This window comes from Temnothorax longispinosus, chromosome 12 (assembly GCF_030848805.1).
Source record: "Temnothorax longispinosus isolate EJ_2023e chromosome 12, Tlon_JGU_v1, whole genome shotgun sequence".
NCBI classification, from domain to species: Eukaryota; Metazoa; Arthropoda; class Insecta; order Hymenoptera; family Formicidae; genus Temnothorax; species Temnothorax longispinosus.
Genome location: NC_092369.1, coordinates 12,740,361 through 12,762,801, shown reverse-complemented (window position 1 = coordinate 12,762,801; position 22,441 = coordinate 12,740,361). Strand labels below are relative to the sequence as shown.

At 36.0% G+C, this 22,441-nt stretch overlaps 3 protein-coding genes across 4 annotated transcripts; 2 read left to right on the top strand and 1 right to left on the bottom strand.

Annotated features, from left to right (window-relative positions):
* Positions 1 to 1,159: 1,159 nt before the first annotated feature.
* On the bottom strand, positions 1,160 to 11,416 carry LOC139822890 (uncharacterized). The gene is made up of 2 exons (XM_071795060.1): positions 10,044 to 11,416; positions 1,160 to 3,665 (listed from the first exon to the last, which is right to left on the bottom strand). The coding sequence occupies exons 1-2, from the start codon at positions 11,135 to 11,137 to the stop codon at positions 1,223 to 1,225; spliced, it is 3,537 nt and encodes a 1,178-aa protein (XP_071651161.1). The 5' UTR covers positions 11,138 to 11,416; the 3' UTR covers positions 1,160 to 1,222.
* Positions 11,417 to 12,230: 814 nt separating this feature from the next.
* On the top strand, positions 12,231 to 17,232 carry LOC139823084 (uncharacterized). Its single transcript, XM_071795361.1, has 2 exons — positions 12,231 to 13,637; positions 14,742 to 17,232. Exons 1-2 carry the CDS (start codon positions 12,535 to 12,537, stop codon positions 17,185 to 17,187), a joined length of 3,549 nt encoding a protein of 1,182 aa, XP_071651462.1. The 5' UTR covers positions 12,231 to 12,534; the 3' UTR covers positions 17,188 to 17,232.
* A 2,455-nt stretch (positions 17,233 to 19,687) lies between these two features.
* On the top strand, positions 19,688 to 22,328 carry LOC139823091 (ester hydrolase C11orf54 homolog). 2 transcript variants are annotated; one of them, XM_071795378.1, is made up of 6 exons: positions 19,688 to 19,786; positions 19,915 to 20,013; positions 20,080 to 20,262; positions 20,509 to 20,784; positions 20,875 to 21,080; positions 21,370 to 22,328. In XM_071795378.1, exons 4-6 carry the CDS (start codon positions 20,607 to 20,609, stop codon positions 21,508 to 21,510), a joined length of 525 nt encoding a protein of 174 aa, XP_071651479.1. In that variant the 5' UTR covers positions 19,688 to 19,786; positions 19,915 to 20,013; positions 20,080 to 20,262; positions 20,509 to 20,606; the 3' UTR covers positions 21,511 to 22,328. The 2 variants fall into 2 exon arrangements, with proteins under 2 accessions (XP_071651479.1, XP_071651480.1); XM_071795379.1 differs by lacking the exon at positions 19,688 to 19,786 and having other exon boundaries at positions 19,898 to 20,013.
* The last annotated feature ends 113 nt before the right edge of the window (positions 22,329 to 22,441 follow it).

Here is a 22,441-nt window from a genome sequence, read left to right as displayed (position 1 = left end):
TCAATTCACGTCGTTAAAGGAGCAGCGATTGCGAGAGAAAAACGTAAGGCGATTATTCGCGAGCCGTTTCTCGTATCTCAAATGAAATATATATACCTGCTCGAGCAAACAGAAACGACGTGTTGCGTAGCATTTATGCATGGCATCGAGGAGCTCGATAGTGCGCCCGTGGCATCGTTTAATTGCGAAAGAGTGATCGCGCATATCCTCCCGTGGCACTCGTTTCAGCGACTCAAAAGATAATGCGAGGAATGCGAGGGACCGAACGTCCACTGTCCCGGCGAGCGGCGAGCCCCGCGCGGTGACGTCACGGCCTACCCCTCCTACGCGGCACGACGCGCGCGGCCGCGGCCGGTTCAAAAATACCGAAAACTTTCAACAAACGATAAGAGATCAACGTATGCCGAATCTTTCATTAACTTTCACAGGTTTAACTGTATTCTACGTTCTGTCTCAATGGTGTCTGGTCGACGTCGCGTGTGTAGCTGTCTCTCGAAACGCGAGTGTGCGTACCTGCATTAGCCTGGCGAATAATTAACTCCCGCAATCAGTAATTGAAAAGTATCGAGGCGACGGTGGCTGTTTAATCGGAGCAGATATTTTTGCGCGATTTATCTATATTTAAGAAATATAATAATTGTACAAATATAAAAGTCTTATCTATAATTTTACATACGTATTTCCAATATATGTGTATATTTTAATATATATTTTATATACATGCATATTCGGGAATCGAGGAATGGAAATTACAATTCTATCATTTTGCCGCGATACATATTTTAACCTATCGGCGATGATTATCCCCGAAATCGCGACAAGTTCTTAACAACGGTGTACAGCCGCGTAAAGATCGCTGTTCCCGCGTGATTCAAAGTGGGCGACTCAGTACGCGAGACAATCTTTGAGAGAGGTTACACGCCAAATTGAACCACGAGTGTTTAGAATCGATAAGTACAGAAAACTAATCCCGTGACGTATGTACTGGAAGATTTCTGCGCAAAATCTGCATTACGTTGCTAATCTTGATCCGTATCTCGTTGAAAAAGTGTTGCGTAAAAGAGGGAATGAGGTTTATGTAAAGTGACTGAGATTCGATAGTTGACACAATTCTTAGATACGCAAGGATAATGTTTTGTAAAATAAATTTCTTATAATATACAAATAAGTTTGTTTTTATTTCCAAAAAGTAATATATTTATAAAATATACAGTTAAAGTATTTACAAAGGTATCTCGTAATGACCCCATGGCAACGTCTTAGTAGAATTAGGTACAATGTATCGTTTATCGTCATACGGATTTAGAGCAATTTTCCTATTGGTTATGGTATAATGCACTTCGTCCAGTTCGGACTTTACGCTAGACTGCTGTCGGGTCATTTCAATTTCATCACGCAGACACAACGTGTAATCGTCAAACGTTATCTCCTTGGCTACGACGTTGCTCTTGATCTCGCTTTTGATCTCGTTTGTGTCTTTCTTACCATCTACTCGCAAGGCGCACATCTTTGCCCTAATCCCGACAAATTCAGTCATAATCGCACCGTGGTTTTTGTCCTTCATTATGCCCGGTACTTTTTCATTGGCGAGCGGGATACCGTACGCATTATCGACCGCGTAATCGCTCGTATCGTATTTGTCAATGTCACGCTTTATAGTATCGTACACATCGTCGCACTCGATGTGATAAATTAAACTATCCGTATCAGTGTACATAACTTTACATTTTTCGCGATGTAACGGTAACATATACTTGTAATGGAATTCGTACAAACAGGTCTTGGCTATGTCGAGGATACACATACCTACGTAGATCGGTTTGTTGACCTTTACTTCGAGTTTTTGCAATTCGATCGCAACCGCATTTTCCGAAAAGACACTTCGACTGCGAAAGTTTGGTTTCGCGATCATTGCCTCCGCGCCAAATCTCCCGTTCCATTTCGTCACGAGTCGTACGTCGACGTGATTGCGCACGTTCTCCATGAATTTGCTGAATAACGCAATGTTCATCGATTCGTACAAATTTTTCTCAAAATCGTTCTTAGCCAGTGTTCCAAATTTTGTATTGAGCTCAATATAATCGCGAAGCCATAAAGATTGCGCAAATTGCAATACGCGGTGGATCTTTGTTACGCGAAGGCCGTGACGAATACATTGCTGCAGGTTGCGATAATGTATAATATAATGCTTCTTATCATATAGAGTTGCGAGGAGTTTGTCCTGCCGCTTACCGGGTGGTTTATCGCGCGTCGGACAGAACGGTAAGTCGCTGTGCGCGTCGTGCAGATATTGCGGATACTCCAAGTCGACCTCGAGAATGTAACCCGTCGGCGAGTCTAGCGCAACGGTTGTCACGTCAAAATCGGAAATGTTCTTGACCCATCGAAAACCAGCGTAAGGCAGTGGTTGGCACATTGCCCAACCGTACAAATTGTTTATATCGAAATACATCAAGTACGACGATGGTTTCGATGAGTCGTATGACTGCATGTACTTATTGTTGGCACGCGCGTATCTGTTAGAACATTGATTCAAACCGCCGCGTGTACCGCGTTCGATGAACATGACCATGTCAATATCGATAAGCAATGCGAAATTGACGCGCGTATGCTTTAACATCGCATCCCACGTAAAATCGGATAGAGTGCAGTAGTACGCGGGATCGAGTTTATAACTCGAGATGCAACTGTCGCGAAAGTTTTCAAACATATCGGCCAACAGCAAAACATCAGTTTTCAGATATAGATCGCTGTACTGGCCGAGCGTTTGAATGGAGAATCGCTGCCAGACGTTGACGGCGTGCGCGTAATCGCTCTCGGATACAATGTCATCAGTCGACGAACTATAAAACGATTCGCGCGGTGGTAAGCATAAATCATCCAACTTTTCAACACAGTCGATGTACTCATACGGAAACACGTTTTTTCGCATCAGTAAATCGAAATGTTCTCTAGGCAACTTACAAAATTCATTTTGCAAAATTCGGAGCTTATCCTTATTGAGAAAAGATACCGATTTATCGAGACTGGTCTTGAAAAATTTATATGAATCGATGAATCGTAATTTCATGTATATTTTCTCATTATCGACGGTGCTTTTGACATAAAAGTTCTTCTTAAAAGATATGAATTTTTCCTTTGTTATTGGAAGCACTTCTACAGATCCTTCATATGCTGTAGTTATTTCATTAATAATAAAATGTGCATCATAGCCTGATAAATCATGAAGAACTACGGGAATGCATTGTAAATCTTTGTGCGTAAAATCTATCGCGGGAAATCTGTCATGTACATTACCGGACAAGATAGACTTTATCTTATGCGCTACTCTTCTAAGTTCCTCGGCGAACCACGTGAGACAATCTTTATCGCGACGAAACCGATATTCGGATAAAGAGTCTTCATAAGCGCAGCGCACGTAGTACCCTATGCTAAATATTTGATGATGCTGATACGTAGACGTTTGCGCATCACTATCCGTCTTCTTTAAGGTGAATTTCAAATCGGCGTACACCACGAAAGGAACTCGGTATTTCCTGTTGTCATTGTTGAAACTCAGCCACCTGAAGGTCTTACCCGGTAACTTAATCGCACAGTCATTCATCTCTCGACAATTCGCAGGGTGAGCTTCCAATTTTGTGTTCGAACTAAAATAGTGTAAACACCTGCAAAAAATATAATTTTTAAATTTTTATACAGAATATTCCATAATTTTATTGAAATGCCGCGTTGTTAATTTAGCTTTCTTTCTGGATTTCTTTCTTTTAAAAAAGCTTTTTTCTGGCTTCATTCTTATTAAAACGTTTTTGTACTATATTAATAAGTAACGTGTGTGAAGACAGCATCTCAAGTGTTAGCATCTCACAAATAAACTGCAAATTCACTTGCATCCAGCATAGTTCTACAGTTCCTGATAATTTTTAACAATAGTTCTGATGAATTTACTATTAAAATCGCATTTTTAAGAAATGAGATGCTAACTTCCAAAAACACCTGACAGCATCTCATCGTATTTCGAATACATGATCACGGAGGAGTAAGATTCCATAGAGTTCTCCAGTCTAGACACATTCTGTCAATAGTTCTGACGATTAAACTCCGTAGAAAATAATTTATAATTGCAAAACCCATCTGATCCCATGTCTATGAAGCTGGCGTGGAAACTCACTAATTGTTTACAGTTCTAGAGTTTCTCTATGAGTTAAACAAATATTTCCGACCATTAAAGCAAAAGAATTGATTCAAAATTGACTAAGACGACAACTTTACGCTGCGTCTTAATTTGTCTTACAGCAGTTCCCTTACTATATCTCATCAGATTTTGATTTGCAGTTAAAAACGAGTTCTATAAAGAGTTCTGCAGTTTAAAACCAAAAACATCGATTAAAATAACGTAAAAAACTAACGAATATAGTGTAACAAATATATCAAACTGAACGATTTTTCAGAGTTCTGGCTTTTCCAACATAGTTCTGTATAATTATGAATACATTTATGCATTTTTTAAAGAGTTCTAGACACTATCAACGTTGTGTTTTCAAAAAAATTAATACTGCCCGGAAAACGCATTTTAATGCAAATAAAGGTGAGATGCTGGACGATATTCGAGAGTTCTACTGATCGTAAAATATTTTTCGCGCAGTTCTAAATGTATTTAACAATTTCCTAAAGAGTTCTGGGCACCACCAGCGTTGTGTTATTTTTCAAATAATTAATACTGCCTGGAAAACTCATTTTAAGACAGATAAGGGTGAGATGCTAGTCGATATTCGATAGTTCTGGTCTTCGTAAAATATTTTTCATGCAGTTCTAAACGTATTTAACAAATTCCTGAAGAGTTCTGAGCATTACTATCGAGCCAGAACTATCGAATATCGACTAGCATCTCACCTTTATTTGTCTTTAAATGCATTTTCCGAGCAGTATTAATTATTTAAAAAATAACACAACGCTGGTAATGCTCAGAACTCTTCAGGAATTTGTTAAATACGTTTAGAACTGCATGAAAAATATTTTACGATGACCAGAACTATCGAATATCGACTAGCATCTCACCCTTATCTGTCTTAAAATGCGTTTTCCAGGCAGTATTAATTATTTAAAAATAACACAACGCTGGTAGTGGCCAGAACTCTTCGAGAAATTGTTAAATACGTTTAGAACTGCATGAAAAATATTTTACGATGACTAGAACTATCGAATATCGACTAGCATCTCACCTTTATCTGCTTTTAAATGCATTTTCCGAGCAGTATTAATTATTTAAAAAATAACACAACGCTGGTAATGCTCAGAACTCTTCCGGAATTTGTTAAATACGTTTAGAACTGCATGAAAAATATTTTACGATGACCAGAACTATCGAATATCGACTAGCATCTCACTCTTATCTGTCTTAAAATGCATTTTCCAGGCAGTATTAATTATTTAAAAAATAACACAACGCTGGTAATGCTCAGAACTCTTCGAGAAATTGTTAAATACGTTTAGAACTGCATGAAAAATATTTTACGATGACCAGAACCATCAAATATCGACTAGCATCTCACCCTTATCTGTCTTAAAATGCGTTTTCCAGGCAGTATTAATTATTTAAAAATAACACAACGCTGGTAGTGGCCAGAACTCTTCGAGAAATTGTTAAATACGTTTAGAACTGCATGAAAAATATTTTACGATGACTAGAACTATCGAATATCGACTAGCATCTCACCTTTATCTGTCTTAAAATGCGTTTTCCAGGCAGTATTAATTATTTAAAAATAACACAACGCTGGTAGTGGCCAGAACTCTTCGAGAAATTGTTAAATACGTTTAGAACTGCATGAAAAATATTTTACGATGACTAGAACTATCGAATATCGACTAGCATCTCACCTTTATCTGTCTTAAAATGCGTTTTCCAGGCAGTATTAATTATTTAAAAATAACACAACGCTGGTAGTGGCCAGAACTCTTCGAGAAATTGTTAAATACGTTTAGAACTGCATGAAAAATATTTTACGATGACCAGAACTATCGAATATCGACTAGCATCTCACCCTTATCTGTCTTAAAATGCGTTTTCCAGGCAGTATTAATTATTTAAAAAATAACACAACTCTGGTAATGCTCAGAACTCTTCAGGAATTTGTTAAATACGTTTAGAACTGCATGAAAAATATTTTACGATGACCAGAACTATCGAATATCGACTAGCATCTCACTCTTATCTGTCTTAAAATGCGTTTTCCAGGCAGTATTAATTATTTAAAAATAACACAACGCTGGTAGTGGCCAGAACTCTTCGAGAAATTGTTAAATACGTTTAAAACTGCATGAAAAATATTTTACGATGACCAGAACTATCGAATATCGACTAACATCTCACCTTTATCTGTTTTTAAATGCATTTTCCGAGCAGTATTAATTATTTAAAAAATAACACAACGCTGGTAATGCTCAGAACTCTTCAGGAATTTGTTAAATACGTTTAGAACTGCATGAAAAATATTTTACGATGACCAGAACTATCGAATATCGACTAGCATCTCACCCTTATCTGTCTTAAAATGCGTTTTCCAGGCAGTATTAATTATTTAAAAAATAACACAACGCTGGTAGTGGCCAGAACTCTTCGAGAAATTGTTAAATACGTTTAGAACTGCATGAAAAATATTTTACGATGACCAGAACTATCGAATATCGACTAGCATCTCACCCTTATCTGTCTTAAAATGCGTTTTCCAGGCAGTATTAATTATTTAAAAATAACACAACGCTGGTAGTGGCCAGAACTCTTCGAGAAATTGTTAAATACGTTTAGAACTGCATGAAAAATATTTTACGATGACCAAAACTATCGAATATCGACTAGCATCTCACCTTTATCTGTTTTTAAATGCATTTTCCGAGCAGTATTAATTATTTAAAAAATAACACAACGCTGGTAATGCTCAGAACTCTTCAGGAATTTGTTAAATACGTTTAGAACTGCATGAGAAATATTTTACGATGACCAGAACTATCGAATATCGACTAGCATCTCACCTTTATCTGTCTTCAAATGCATTTTCCGAGCAGTATTAATTATTTAAAAAATAACACAACGCTGGTAATGCTCAGAATTCTTCAGGAATTTGTTAAATACGTTTAGAACTGCATGAAAAATATTTTACGATGACCAGAACTATCGAATATCGACTAGCATCTCACCCTTATCTGTCTTAAAATGCGTTTTCCAGGCAGTATTAATTATTTAAAAATAACACAACGCTGGTAGTGGCCAGAACTCTTCGAGAAATTGTTAAATACGTTTAGAACTGCATGAAAAATATTTTACGATGACTAGAACTATCGAATATCGACTAGCATCTCACCTTTATCTGCTTTTAAATGCATTTTCCGAGCAGTATTAATTATTTAAAAAATAACACAACGCTGGTAATGCTCAGAACTCTTCAGGAATTTGTTAAATACGTTTAGAACTGCATGAAAAATATTTTACGATGACCAGAACTATCGAATATCGACTAGCATCTCACCCTTATCTGTCTTAAAATGCGTTTTCCAGGCAGTATTAATTATTTAAAAAATAACACAACGCTGGTAATGCTCAGAACTCTTCAGGAATTTGTTAAATACGTTTAGAACTGCATGAAAAATATTTTACGATGACCAGAACTATCGAATATCGACTAGCATCTCAACCTTATCTGTCTTAAAATGCATTTTCCGGGCAGTATTAATTATTTAAAAAATAACACAACGCTGGTAATGCTCAGAACTCTTCCGGAATTTGTTAAATACGTTTAGAACTGCATGAAAAATATTTTACGATGACCAGAACTATCGAATAGCGACTAGCATCTCACCCTTATCTGTCTTAAAATGCGTTTTCCAGGCAGTATTAATTATTTAAAAAATAACACAACGCTGGTAGTGCCCAGAACTCTTTAGGAAATTGTTAAATATATTTAGAACTGCGCGAAAAATATTTTACGATGACCAGAACTATCGAATATCGACTAGCATCTCACCCTTATCTGTCTTAAAATGCATTTTCAAGGCAGTATTAATTATTTAAAAAATAACACAACGCTGGTAATGCTCAGAACTCTTCGAGAAATTGTTAAATACGTTTAGAACTGCATGAAAAATATTTTACGATGACCAGAACCATCAAATATCGACTAGCATCTCACCCTTATCTGTCTTAAAATGCGTTTTCCAGGCAGTATTAATTATTTAAAAAATAACACAACGCTGGTAGTGCCCAGAACTCTTTAGGAAATTGTTAAATATATTTAGAACTGCGCGAAAAATATTTTACGATCAGTAGAACTCTCGAATATCGTCCAGCATCTCACCTTTATTTGCATTAAAATGCGTTTTCCGGGCAGTATTAATTTTTTGAAAACACAACGTTGATAGTGTCTAGAACTCTTTAAAAAATGCATAAATGTATTCATAATTATACAGAACTATGTTGGAAAAGCCAGAACTCTGAAAAATCGTTCAGTTTGATATATTTGTTACACTATATTCGTTAGTTTTTTACGTTATTTTAATCGATGTTTTTGGTTTTAAACTGCAGAACTCTTTATAGAACTCGTTTTTAACTGCAAATCAAAATCTGATGAGATATAGTAAGGGAACTGCTGTAAGACAAATTAAGACGCAGCGTAAAGTTGTCGTCTTAGTCAATTTTGAATCAATTCTTTTGCTTTAATGGTCGGAAATATTTGTTTAACTCATAGAGAAACTCTAGAACTGTAAACAATTAGTGAGTTTCCACGCCAGCTTCATAGACATGGGATCAGATGGGTTTTGCAATTATAAATTATTTTCTACGGAGTTTAATCGTCAGAACTATTGACAGAATGTGTCTAGACTGGAGAACTCTATGGAATCTTACTCCTCCGTGATCATGTATTCGAAATACGATGAGATGCTGTCAGGTGTTTTTGGAAGTTAGCATCTCATTTCTTAAAAATGCGATTTTAATAGTAAATTCATCAGAACTATTGTTAAAAATTATCAGGAACTGTAGAACTATGCTGGATGCAAGTGAATTTGCAGTTTATTTGTGAGATGCTAACACTTGAGATGCTGTCTTCACACACGTTAATAAGTATGTGTGTATGTAAACGATTTAGTTTTTAACAAATATTTCAGCTAATCTACTCCAACAAATTCTAATTACATAAAATATGTACTATTAATTGAAAATATATTCTATTTGAAAATATTTACATTTCAATTATATATTATACTTATTGTCAGTCGTGCCATGTGCAATTGCGGATTATTTATTATTCTATCGCGCCTATCGGAGAGGGTGCTGTTATTCTACATATTTATCTAAACTTTTATTGAATTAGCAAATTAGTAATTAAATACAAAAAATTACTAATTACGTAAAAATTAATCTTATTTAGATAGAAGTGAATTATGCATTACTTAACAAATTAGTAATTGGTCAGAGAAAAATTTCTAGTTACGTGAAAGTCGAAAATAAGACAATTTTTTTTTGTAAATTGGTAATTAGTAGAAATAAATTTTTTATTATTAAAATAATTAAGTTTGTTAAAAATGGATTACTATTTACTTGAAAATTAATAATAAGTAAAAAATAATTACTAATTTTTTAAATAATAAATAATTAGTCTCAAATAAATTTAATATAAATTATTTATATTATACCAATTAATAATTTTTAAAACAAGTAATTTACTTGTTTTAAATTAATTATTCATTATTGAAAAAATTAATGTTTCTAATTGTCATGAGTATAAGTATCTTTTTCACTTGCTTTTTTATTCTAACGTAATGATGTGATTACTGACAAATGCAAGCAGTGAGAGATAAACGTGAGAAAAGTTAAGTTTAAATCATCTGATTCAAAATCAGTTAAAAATAAAGGAGTTAAAAATAGAAACATTTTACTGTATGTTTTTTTAAATCTATAAAATTTAACTATTATTTAGTTTGTTTTTTTTTTATACTGTCTATAGTTTTTCTTTCTTCTAATTCTTGGCAATACTGTTAAAATGTATCCTCACCGATCGCAAAAGAATTTTTTCTTCTTTTCCTTGCTCACTTGCGCGCTTATGAGACGGGATAGATTTTTTATCCAAGCAAAGTGTCCCATGGTGTTATCTCGCGTGTCCTGCAGGTACAACAAATTGACGTGCTTGTCTTTTTTCTCATCAGCGAGCCGCATTGGTAAAATTACAAGTTCCTCCTTCTTCTCGACACAATACACGTTGATGGATATATTATTGAAATGTTCGAACGTTTTAATCTGACTTAAGGTCATTGGGAATTCAATTTCTTGAAGATTGAGCACCGATGAATAATGGGGGTACGAGGCTTCCCGTTCTGTTCTTGTTTTGGCTGGATGCAGAGCGGCCACCACTGACCACGCGAAGCATGCGTTATCCTTGGAATGCACGTTGACCACCGCTTTCTTCAGCATTATCTCTTGCGGCAATTCTATCAAACATCCCGCGTGCATAGGCTGGTACTTGTTCACATTAACGATCAGATTAATTATACGTGACAACGTCCACCCGCTGTCGCGTTCCTGAAATTCTTCCAGAGATGCTAAAATAGGCTCGGCAACATGCAACTCGTACCATTCTCGCAAATCGGACAGTCGAAGAAGTTCACAGCTTTTCGTGTCAACACTTTTTTTCGCACGTTTGTGACTTGTCACAAATTCACCGTTAAATACCGTGTTTATTTTGATATTGGCGTGTGTTTGCATGACATTCCGCACACTATTGAGTACGATGTCTTTCGCATCTTCAAGAAATTTGCGCGGGTCGATGTGCTTGGAGTTTACTACCGCACCGGTCAATATACAGCTTTCGAAAGCGGTCTCAATCTCATGCCATCTGAGTTCTGCATTATCATCATCATCCTTTCGCGCATCTGCATGTTCGAAACGTTTACGTATCGAATCTATCAAATCTTCGAGTCGTGCGATACGAGAATGTTTGACCTCAAATGACAATCGCGGCTCTTTAGCTTGGCTATGTTCTTCTTTCAACGACTTGAGATACTCGTTGCATCGTTGCTCCCACACACAGAATTCTTCCTTTGAATTTAACAGAGCGGATTGCTCTAACAGGTCCAACTCTCTATTCTCCATGTTATACCGTCGTACGATGTTCGCGAAGTAACCGCGAGCGAGAGAGGTTTGGACAGGAAGCACAGAGCTAGGTTAGGTTGCGAGTCTCGATCAGAGATTGAGTCTTTAACTATCTAAATTATTTACACAAATGCTCGCAATTAGATTGCGAGAGGCGTCGCGAGATTCCCGGCGCAAGGATTAACCTCGAATTTACGGTCGTACACTGCGAGAACGGAAAGTAATCGTTGTTTTCGAATTCTAAGTTCGTGAGACTGCGAACAAAGAGAAACCTGAGAGCGGCCATCCCGCTTCGGGGGACGCCTGTCCTAATGCGCCCTCTGAGTGGACGTCAACTACGACCATTAAAGGCCATCGCATCTAAAGCCCCTTGCACAATAGGCGATAGCGATAGCGATAGCGACAGCGACAAGGTTGCATGCCGACAAAGCTATAAACGGGGAGCACACACTTCTGCATAACGCATAATGCATAAACATAAGAAAATTTATTGGTCCATACACATGTGCATAAGGAAATAGACCAATCAATTTTCTTATGCTTACGCATTATGCGTTGTGCAGAAGTGTGTGTCCGGGCCCTTATGTTTACGTATTATGCGTTATGCAAAAGTCTGTGTTTCCCGCTATTCCGCGTCCTGTATGTATGTACAAAGCCTGAAGCCATTAAGGTCAATCCAGATAAACTTGCATAGCGCATAAACATAAGCCTAAGGCTGAGTTTCCACTAAGCGCGTCACGCGTCGCGTCGTCACAAGTTAACCAATCAAAACATCCCATTTCATTACATTCTTGTGACGGGATTGAAATGGGATGTTTTGATTGGTTCAACTCGGACGACGCGACGCGTGACGCGCTCAGTGGAAACTCAGCCTAAGAGAATTGATTGGTCCATATGCATGTGCATAAGGAAATAGACCAATCCGTTTCTTTATGCATATGGTTATGCACCTATACAAGTTTGTCTGGATAGACCTTTATCGAAGCGGACGTAGTTGACGTCCACGTCGTCCACTCAGAGGGCGCATTAGAACAGGCGTCCCCCGAAGCGGGATGGCCGCTCTCAGGTTTCTTTTGTTCGCAGTCTCACGAAAGAATTCGAAAACAACGAACACTTTCCTGCACTTTCCGTTCTCGCAGTGTACGACCACTACGACCGTAATCCGCGTCCTTACGCCGGGAATATCGCAACGCTTCTCGGCCCTCTCGCAATCTAATTGTATTCTCGCGTACGCGTCACCGCGGTGTTTGAACATTTGTACATTTGTGTAAATAATTTAGATAGTTAAAGACTCAATCTCTGATGGAGACTCGCAACCTAACCTAGCTCTGTTCTTCCTCTCCAAACCTCTCTCGCTCGCGGTTACTTCGCGAACATCGTACGACGGTATACTTGATATGGAAAATAGAGAGTTGGACCTGTTAGAGCAATCCGCTCTGTTAAATTCAAAGGAAGAATTCTGTGTGTGGGAGCAACGATGCAACGAGTATCTCGAGTCGTTGAAAGAAGAACATAACCAAGCTAAAGAGCCGCAATTATCATTTGGGATCAAACTTTCGTTAATCACTCGTATCGCACGACTCGAAGATTTGATAGATTCGATACGTAAACGTTTCGAACATGCAGGTGCGCGAAAGGATGATGATGATAATGCAGTACTCAGATGGCATGAGATTGATACCGCTTTCGGAAGCTGTATATTGACAGGTGCGGTAGTAAACTCCAAGCACATTGAACCGCGCAAATTTCTTGAAGATGCGAAGGACATCGTAATCGATAGTGTGCGGAATGTCATGCAAACACACGCCAATATCAAAATAAACACAGTATTTAACGGTGAATTTGTGACAAGTGACAAGCGTGCGAAAAAAAGTGTTGACACGAAAAACTGTGAACTCCTTCGACTGTCCGATTTGCGAGAATGGTACGAGTTGCATGTTGCCGAGCCTATTTTAGCATCTCTGGAAGAATTTCAGGAACGCGACAGCGGGTGGACGTTGTCACGTATAATTAATCTGATCGTTAATGTGAACAAGTACCAGCCTATGCACGCGGGATGTTGGATAGAATTGCCGCAAGAGGTAAAGCTGAAGAAAGCGGTGATCAACGTGCATTCTCAGGACAATGCATGTTTCGCGTGGTCAGTGGTGGCCGCTCTGCATCCATCCGAAAAAAGATCACAACGGGAATCCTCCTACCCTCATTATTCATCGGTGCTCAATCTTCAAGAAATTGAATTCCCAATGACCTTAAGTCAGATTAAAACATTCGAACATTTCAATAATGTATCCATCAACGTGTATTGTGTCGAGAAGAAGGAGGAACTTGTAATTTTACCAATACGGCTCGCCGATGAGAAAAAAGACAAGCACGTCAATTTGTTGTACCTGCAGGACACGCGAAATAACAACATGGGACACTTTGCTTGGATAAAAAATCTATCCCGTCTCATAAGCGCCCAAGTGAGCAAGGAAAAGAAGAAAAAATTCTTTTGCGATCGGTAAGGATACATTTTAACAGTATTGCCAAGAATTAGAAGAAAGAAAAACTATAGACAGTATTTAAAAAAAAAGCTAATTAATAGCTAAATTTTATAGATTTAAAAAAACATACAGTAAAATATTTCTATCTTTAACTTCTTTATTTTTAACTGATTTTGAGAATCAGATGATATGATTTAAACTTAACTTCTTTTTTCACGTTTATCTCTCACTGCTTGCATTTATCAGTAATCACATCATTACGTTAGAATAAAAAAGCAAGTGAAAAAGATACTTAGAAGCTCTCTACTGTAATACAAATACAAATACTCAATGGCAATTGGAAACATTAATTTTTTCAATAATGAATAATTAGTTTGAAGTAAATTACTTGTTTTAAAAATTATTAATTGGTTTAATATAAATAATTTATATTATAATTTATCTGAGACTAATTATTCATTATTTAAAAAATTAGTAATTATTTTTTACTAATTATTAATTTTCAAGTAAATAGTAATCCATTTTTAACAAACTGTTAATCATTTTAATAATAAAAAATTTATTTCTACTAATTACCAATTTACAAAAAGAAATTAACTTATTTTCGACTTTCACGTAATTAGAAATTTTTGTCTGGCCAATTACCAATTTGTTAAGTAATGCATAATTCACTTCTATCTAAATATGATTAATTTTTACGTAATTAGTAATTTTTTGTATTTAATTACTGCTAATTCAATAAAAGTTGAGGTAAATATGTAGAATAACGGCACCCTCTCCGATAGGCGCGATAGAATAATGAATAATCCGCAATTGCACATGGCACGACCGAAAATAAGTATAATATATAATTGAAAGGTAAATATTTTCAATTAATAGTACATATTTTATGTAATTAGAATTCGGTGGAGTAGACTAGCTGAAATATTTGTTAAAAACTAAATCGTTTACATACACACATACTTATTAATATAGTACAAAAACGTTTTAATAAGAATGAAGCCAGAAAAAAGCTTTTTTAAAAGAAAGAAATCCAGAAAGAAAGCTAAATTGACAACGCGGCATTTCAATAAAATTATGGAATATTCTGTATAAAAATTTAAAAATTATATTTTTTACAGATGTTTACACTACTTTAGTTCGAACGCAAAATTGGCAGCTCACCCTACGAATTGTCGAGAGATGAATGGTCAAGTTGCGATCAAATTACCGCATAAGTCCTTCAGGTGGCTGGGTTTCAGCAATGACAACAGGGAAGATCGAGTTCCTTTCGTGGTGTACGCCGATCTGAAATTCACCCTAAAGAAGACGGATGATGATGCACAAACGTCTACGTATCAGCATCATCAAATATTTAGCATAGGGTACTACGTGCACTGCGCTTATGACGACTCGTTATCCGTATATCGGTTTCGTCGCGATAAAGATTGCCTCCCGTGGTTCGCCGAGGAACTTAGAAGAATAGCGCGTAACGTAAAGTCTATCCTGTCCGGTAATGTACATGACAGGTTTCCCGCGACAGATTTCACGCACAAAGATTTACAATGCATTCCCATAGTTTTTCATGATTTATCAGGCTATGATGCACATTTTATTATTAATGAAATAACTACAGCATATGAAGGAGGTGTAGAAGTGCTTCCAATAACAAAGGAAAAATACATATCTTTTACGAAGAACTTTCATATCAAAAGCACCGTCGATAATGAGAAAACTTTCATGAAATTACGATTTATCGATTCATATAAATTTTTCAAGACCAGTCTCGATAAATCGGTATCTTTTCTCAATAAGGATAAGCTCCGAATCTTGCAAAAAGAATTTTGTAAATTGCCTAGAGAACATTTCGATTTACTGATGCGAAAAAACGTGTTTCCGTATGAGTACACCGACTGTGTTGAAAAGTTGGATGATTTATGCTTACCACCGCGCGAATCGTTTTATAGTTCGTCGACTGATGACACTGTATCCGAGAGCGATTACGCGCACGCCGTCAACGTCTGGCAGCGGTTCTCCATTCAAACGCTCGGCCAGTACAGTGATCTATATCTGAAAACTGATGTCTTGCTGTTGGCCGATATGTTTGAAAACTTTCGCGACAGTTGCATCTCGAGTTATAAACTCGATCCCGCGTACTACTGCACTCTATCCGATTTTACGTGGGATGCGATGTTAAAGCATACGTGCGTCAATTTCGCACTGCTTACCGATATTGACATAGTCATGTTCATCGAACGCGGTACACGCGGCGGTTTGAATCAATGTTCCAACAGATACGCGCGTGCCAACAATAAGTACATGCAGTCGTACGACACATCGAAACCATCGTCGTACTTGATGTATTTCGATATAAACAATTTGTACGGTTGGGCAATGTGCCAACCACTGCCTTACGCTGATTTTCGATGGGTCAAGAACATTTCCGATTTTGACGTGACAACCGTTGCGCTAGACTCGCCGACGGGTTACATTCTCGAGGTCGACTTGGAGTATCCGCAATATCTGCACGACGCGCACAGCGACTTACCGTTCTGTCCGACGCGCGATAAACCACCCGGGAAGCGGCAGGACAAACTCCTCGCAACTCTATATGATAAGAAGCATTATATTATACATTATCACAACCTGCAGCAATGTATTCGTCATGGCCTTCGCGTAACAAAGATCCACCGCGTATTGCAATTCGCGCAATCTCCATGGCTTCGCGATTATATTGAGCTCAATACAAAATTTGGAAAACTGGCTAAGAACGATTTTGAGAAAAATTTGTACGAATGGATGAACATTGCGTTATTCAGCAAATTCACGGAGAACGTGCGCAATCACGTCGACGTACGACTCGTGACGAAATGGAACGGGAGATATGGCGCGGAGGCAATGATCGCGAAACCAAACTTTCGCAGTCGAAGCGTCTTTTCGGAAAATGCGGTCGCGATCAAAATGCAAAAACTCGAGGTAAAGTTCAACAAACCGATCTACGTAGGTATGTGTATCCTCGACATAGCCAAGACCTGTTTGTACGAATTCCATTACAAGTATATGTTACCGTTATATCGCGAAAAATGTAAAGTTATGTACACTGATACGGATAGTTTAATTTATCACATCGAGTGCGACGATGTGTACGATACTATGAAGCGCGACATTGACAAATACGATACGAGCGATTACGCGGTCGATAATGCGTACGGTATCCCGCTCGCCAATGAAAAAGTACCGGGCTTAATGAAGGACAAAAACCACGGTGCGATTATGACTGAATTTGTTGGGATTAGGGCAAAGATGTACGCTTTGCGAGTAGATGGTAAGAAAGACACAAACGAGATCAAAAGCGAGATCAAGAGCAACGTCGTAGCCAAGGAGATAACGTTTGACGATTACACGTTGTGTCTGCGTGATGAAATTGAAATGACGCGACAGCAGTCTAGCGTAAAGTCCGAACTGGACGAAGTGCATTATACCATAACCAATACGAAAATCGCTCTAAATCCGTATGACGATAAACGATACATTGTACCTAATTCTACTGAGACGTTACCATGGGGTCATTACGAGATACCTTTGTAAATACTTTAATTGTATATTTTATAAATACATGACTTTTTTTAGAAATGATGAAAACAAACTTATTTGCATATTATAAGAAATTTATTTTACAAAACATCCTTGCGTATCTAAGAATTGTGTAAACTATCGAATCTCAGTCACTTTACATAAACCTCATTCCCTTTTTTACGTAACACTTTTTCAACGAGATACAGATCAAGATTAGCAACGTAATGCAGATTTTACGCAGAAATCTTCCAGTAGATACGTCACGGGATTAGTTTTCTGTACTTAAACGATTCTAAACACTTTTGTAGTCCAATTTGGCGTGTGTGTGTGAGTGAGGGGTGGGGGGGGGTAACCTTTTTCAAAGATTGTCTTGAATTTATTCACGCGTACCGAGTCGCCTACTTTGAATCACGTGGGAACAGCAATCTTTACGCGGCTGTACACCGTTGTTAAGAACTTGTCGCGATCTCGGGGATAATCATCGCCGATAGGTTGCATGCCGATCAGTTTCAATGCAGCTTATGGAAAATGAGAATATAATTGTTACTAAAAATATGGTGATTTAAGAATTACTTGACCGTCTCTCCGCCGAAATTATAGCACTGCCCAGCATTATTCTGCTCCTCTACCGTTAGGTTCGAGCTGGCCATCCCCCTCGCACGAAAGACTGAATTAGCTATCGCGAATTGGCTACCGTCGTGTCGTGTCTAGATTTTTGCGCCTTTTGGAAATTGGTGGACGCGAGCATAATGCCTAATTTTCGTTTGGTGTGTGGCTTTTGAATTGTGCGAGGGAACAACTCGAGAAACCCGTCATCCTTACTCTCCCGTTCCCCCTTTTGATCCGTCTTGCGCCTCGGGCAAGAAAGAAAAGGCGTGACACTACAAATGCAATAATATAACGGTCGCTTAAATGTATAAGTACAAAGAAAGATCTACATGCGTACTTTTGTTAGATATTACTTATTTCAACAAATAAGTATGAATAGAAAGAGAAACAAAATATTCGAATATAGACACAGTATTGTTTACAATAAAAATATCATGAAAAAGTCGAAACACTTGTAGAAGTAACACGGTATATCATGCAATTGCTGTTGTAATGATACTTTTTCTTACTCAACGACGCAAAAAGGGGACATACTCATTTAAACTTCAATTATTTTTTTACTCGTTTCCTTAAAGTGCATAATATATTTTAACTATATATTTACAAAAAAACGTTTTTATTAGATATTACGCACAAATATTTATATAAAGAAATATTACTTCTTCAACATTCTTCTAATATTTAATTAATTTAAAAAATAAATATTGAATCAGAATTGTTCATAAAATACGAATATCCGTTTTACTTTAGAAGAATCTTTATGTATTTTATGCATTTGTTAAAATATTTAAAATAGATATAAAGAAAATTATAAAATAATGATGAAGACAATTAATGCCTTAACTGGATCTTTTATACAAGTATATTGTTTAAATCTTAAAATTATGGAAGTATTTGGCTCTCTTCTGATGGAAAAAATTCTCAGTCAAATACATTAAAATAAGAATAACTATTACTATTTTACCCACCGTACTTTCCCCACTATGATCTCTTACTGTTGTCTATACTGTTGTTTTCTGTTTAAGAGTAACGTTCTTGACAAAGTGCCTTCTATTATTCTCTCATATTCATACAGACTACGAAAGAATAATAGACGTGCCTGTTGATAGTGAATTAGTTAGAAATTAAATATTCTGCAATTAAAATAACACTTTTACAACATACATCTTTAGGTATGTAATCTAGCCTTTTCACACACACATGCAGAGAGAGAGAGAAAGAGAAAGAAGAGGAGAGGAGAGGAGAGGAGAGAAAAGGAGAGAAAACATAATATTTAAATACATAACTTGCGTTTGCTTTATTAATATTACATATCAATATTAATATAATACACACTAACAAAATGGCTTCTACAATATTGCAAAAATTAAATGATACATTATTCGTACTATCATCAAAATATATACTGAGCATACTTTATATTTTCCATATTATGGCTACGTAGTAATTATTCCAACAAGAAATTACATATGTAACAAATCACACAAAGAGTGCCTTAATATAAATAAAAGAAATATAACTATAATACATATTGCTTTCTGTGCAATTTTTATAAATTAAGTTTTTTCGTCAATATAACAGATTGCTACTTAATCAACGTACGTGTTATTTAACATTAATGGTCCTTACTTTTTATAGAATTTGTTAGGAAAACTAATTTCTATATAATTTACATAAAAATTAAGTTATTATATTATCTCTAATAGCTCATTACAATCTTTATTATACTTATTACATAATGTAACAGCTATCACTTTTTTCGTATTTTAATTATTCTAAATAATATCATTAATATGATTTAGATTTTAGATAATTTATTAAAAATACTTTTTAACTTAACAAATTATCAATTTTTATGTGTTTTTCATGAATATTTAGTAGCATTTTGCGTTTAAATTCAAAGTAAACATTATAGCGGCAGGAAACGGCAATTCTTGGATTGCAAATTTTTCTATGGACTCGATAAACTTACCGTCTACTACACTTTCAGAAGTCGCAACAAGTATGTATATAAATTTTCATAATTATTTCAGATATATATATATATATATATATATATATATATATATATGTATATAATATATATAATATATTTCATGCCCCTATCACATACCTACTATGTAATAATAGTTCTGCAGAATGGAATGCGTTCCGCTTTCCGCGAGGTGAATGTCGATATAAGTGCCTGCCCCTGTCTAACCAGAAAACCTTTCGATCTTACCGGAATAGGTAAGAAAAATCTAAGAAAGATACGTAATATTTCACTAAGAAAACGATTTTCTCCTTAAAATACAGGTTTAAGCGGCCGTCCGTCAATAATACATGTCGGTGATTATATAAACATTACCGACCCCGCGACCTAATAAAGCAACTTGGAATATTGGGAAAAGATGTGAGAAATTATTAACAGCTGACTACGATTCTTTCATCATCGGGTCTGGTTACGCAGTAAAACCATACATGCCTTATAACGGACACGTACGTATGTCTTATAAATACTTTTATGCACAAAAGTATGATAATATAATTTTTTAAATACTATTGTACTGGCAGAATAAAGAGAGATAGTAAATTGTGCGATAAACTGTGCATTATATTAATTGATTTATTGTTATCTACTATCGTTGTTTTAATTCTATGATAGTATATGATTTGTTAATACTTGCTTTAATAAAAATCTTATCTTTTTACGTTTATTTGTCAAAAACCCGATTACTGTTGTAGCTCATTATGGACGCGATGTATAGAGCACCTGCTTTTTTATCAACAATGGGAGTCGCATTGTTTTCGCAGACGCAAGTAACGGACAGACAAGGACAGAAATGTTAACTAGACCCGACCAAATGATGTGCTCCCTTATGGGCAATTTTTTTATCAGCGAGGGCAAGCAGGGCAATGTTCTCAGAGTGCGCGCCAAGGGTCGCGAGTCCATTGTTGATATTATAACAATAATTCAAAGCATTCTCCACAGACACTTCTATGAAGAGGATCGTACTGTTGGTAACAAGCATTTCAATCTATTGTAGTTATAATCGATTAAAAGAATAAATAAAAAAATGTTTGTATTATTTTCTATGCCTGATCTTGCAGCTTTAGGTGGTGTTCTTCAGATGAGGAATGGACGAGTGGCACAAAACGTTATGCCGGAACAATATCCGCCGCGGGTGTCATCATTTATCGATCTCGCTAGATGGTTTAAATGTCACGACCTACAAGTTAAATCAGATCTGATAGCTGTTGGTACAATTATTAACACCGAACCGGATATTTTGTATGAGGAACAGCGTTACGATTCTGTAAGTAATTTGCACATATATAGCAGGACAAGTGGATAACAGAGACTATTTATCTTCAAATTACCCTCTATTATCACCAGCAAAAACTACCGTTAGTTATAAATTTTAATTTTTTATTTATTAATTAACATAATTGTATCTATCCGCTTATGTCAAAATAAGCATTTGTAAATATTAAATTTAAGTAAATTAAATTAATAAATCTTAACACATTTACTTAAGCGTTAATCATGACCATGATTACGGTCTAAATTGCTTAAACTTTAAGAAATATTTATATGATTTTCAGCCTCTGCCGAGAAGGCACCATCAGTTCCATAGTTTTTCCACTGACGGAGTAGGCGGCCAGTTTGTTAACGATATCATGAGCACGGTCGAATATGAAGGATATTTCAATTTAGCGAGCAAAATTTATATGTGGAATTCATGATCTTTCTATTCTTAAACTAATTTCTTAAACAAATTTCTTATGTGTGTTGTTACATATGTAAACAAAAGTTTATGTAATACAGAGAATTGTCTTGCTGAAGTACTTAAAGATTTAGTGTCATACAAATCTGAAAATAATTATGTTTAACCATATAAATAAATCTAATTATATACACTCAAACAAGTTGCAAAAATGTCTAAACTTTTTGCAGCATTATCATGTTTGAGTGTCCTACATAATTATTTTGATGTTTCAACGTAATTATTTTTAGATGTATGTCTAGCCTAAGTACCGGTTTTTCCGTGTAGGTATATATTTCTGAATTTGTGACTAACGGATTGTATCAAATTATAATATTTTATAAGATTCTTGACGCATTTTTTATATAATTAATGAAGTTTTAAAGTTTCTAATATTCGATAAATGTTCTAGTAATTAAGTGCTAAAAATAGGGATTTGAAGGTATAGCACCCAGTCAGAAAGGTGACGTCGATTTAACGTTAATTTGACGTCGAATAGATTGACAGCTAGTTAAATCGAATTGATCGACGTCTTCGACGTCGAATCACTGTGGATCGACGAACTTTTTGACATGATTATACCTGACTCGACGTTGATAATTATCGACATTGATTCGACGTCGGGTGAGCTATACATTTCTCACTGGAAATCTTAACACTGTTCCTTGAAATGTAAATACATTATAATTTAGTTATTTTAAACAAGAGCGGATTTAAAGTCTAGTATTTTCCTATATAATTGTATAAGAATTTATGTAGCACTATCTAAAACTTAAAAAAATATGTCAAATAATTATACATAGAAAACGATAAGGTTAAAAAGAATAAATTTAAACAACAGAAAAAAATTTTAAACATTATTTTTTTATGTTATAATTACTTAAAGCAAGAACAATCCTAATTTTTTTCAA

Bases quoted from the DNA above. Each gene is read 5' to 3' on its own strand.
- LOC139822890 (XM_071795060.1), bottom strand. From the start codon at position 11,137: ATGGAGAATAGAGAGTTGGACCTGTTAGAGCAATCCGCTCTGTTAAAT. The intron at 3,666-10,043 runs GTGAGGATACAT...TATTTTTTGCAG, and splicing joins AAAAAATTCTTTTGCGATCG to GTGTTTACACTATTTTAGTT.
- LOC139823084 (XM_071795361.1), top strand. From the start codon at position 12,535: ATGGAAAATAGAGAGTTGGACCTGTTAGAGCAATCCGCTCTGTTAAAT. The intron at 13,638-14,741 runs GTAAGGATACAT...TATTTTTTACAG, and splicing joins AAAAAATTCTTTTGCGATCG to ATGTTTACACTACTTTAGTT.
- LOC139823091 (XM_071795378.1), top strand. From the start codon at position 20,607: ATGTTAACTAGACCCGACCAAATGATGTGCTCCCTTATGGGCAATTTT. The intron at 20,785-20,874 runs GTAACAAGCATT...CTGATCTTGCAG, and splicing joins TGAAGAGGATCGTACTGTTG to CTTTAGGTGGTGTTCTTCAG. The intron at 21,081-21,369 runs GTAAGTAATTTG...TATGATTTTCAG, and splicing joins AGGAACAGCGTTACGATTCT to CCTCTGCCGAGAAGGCACCA.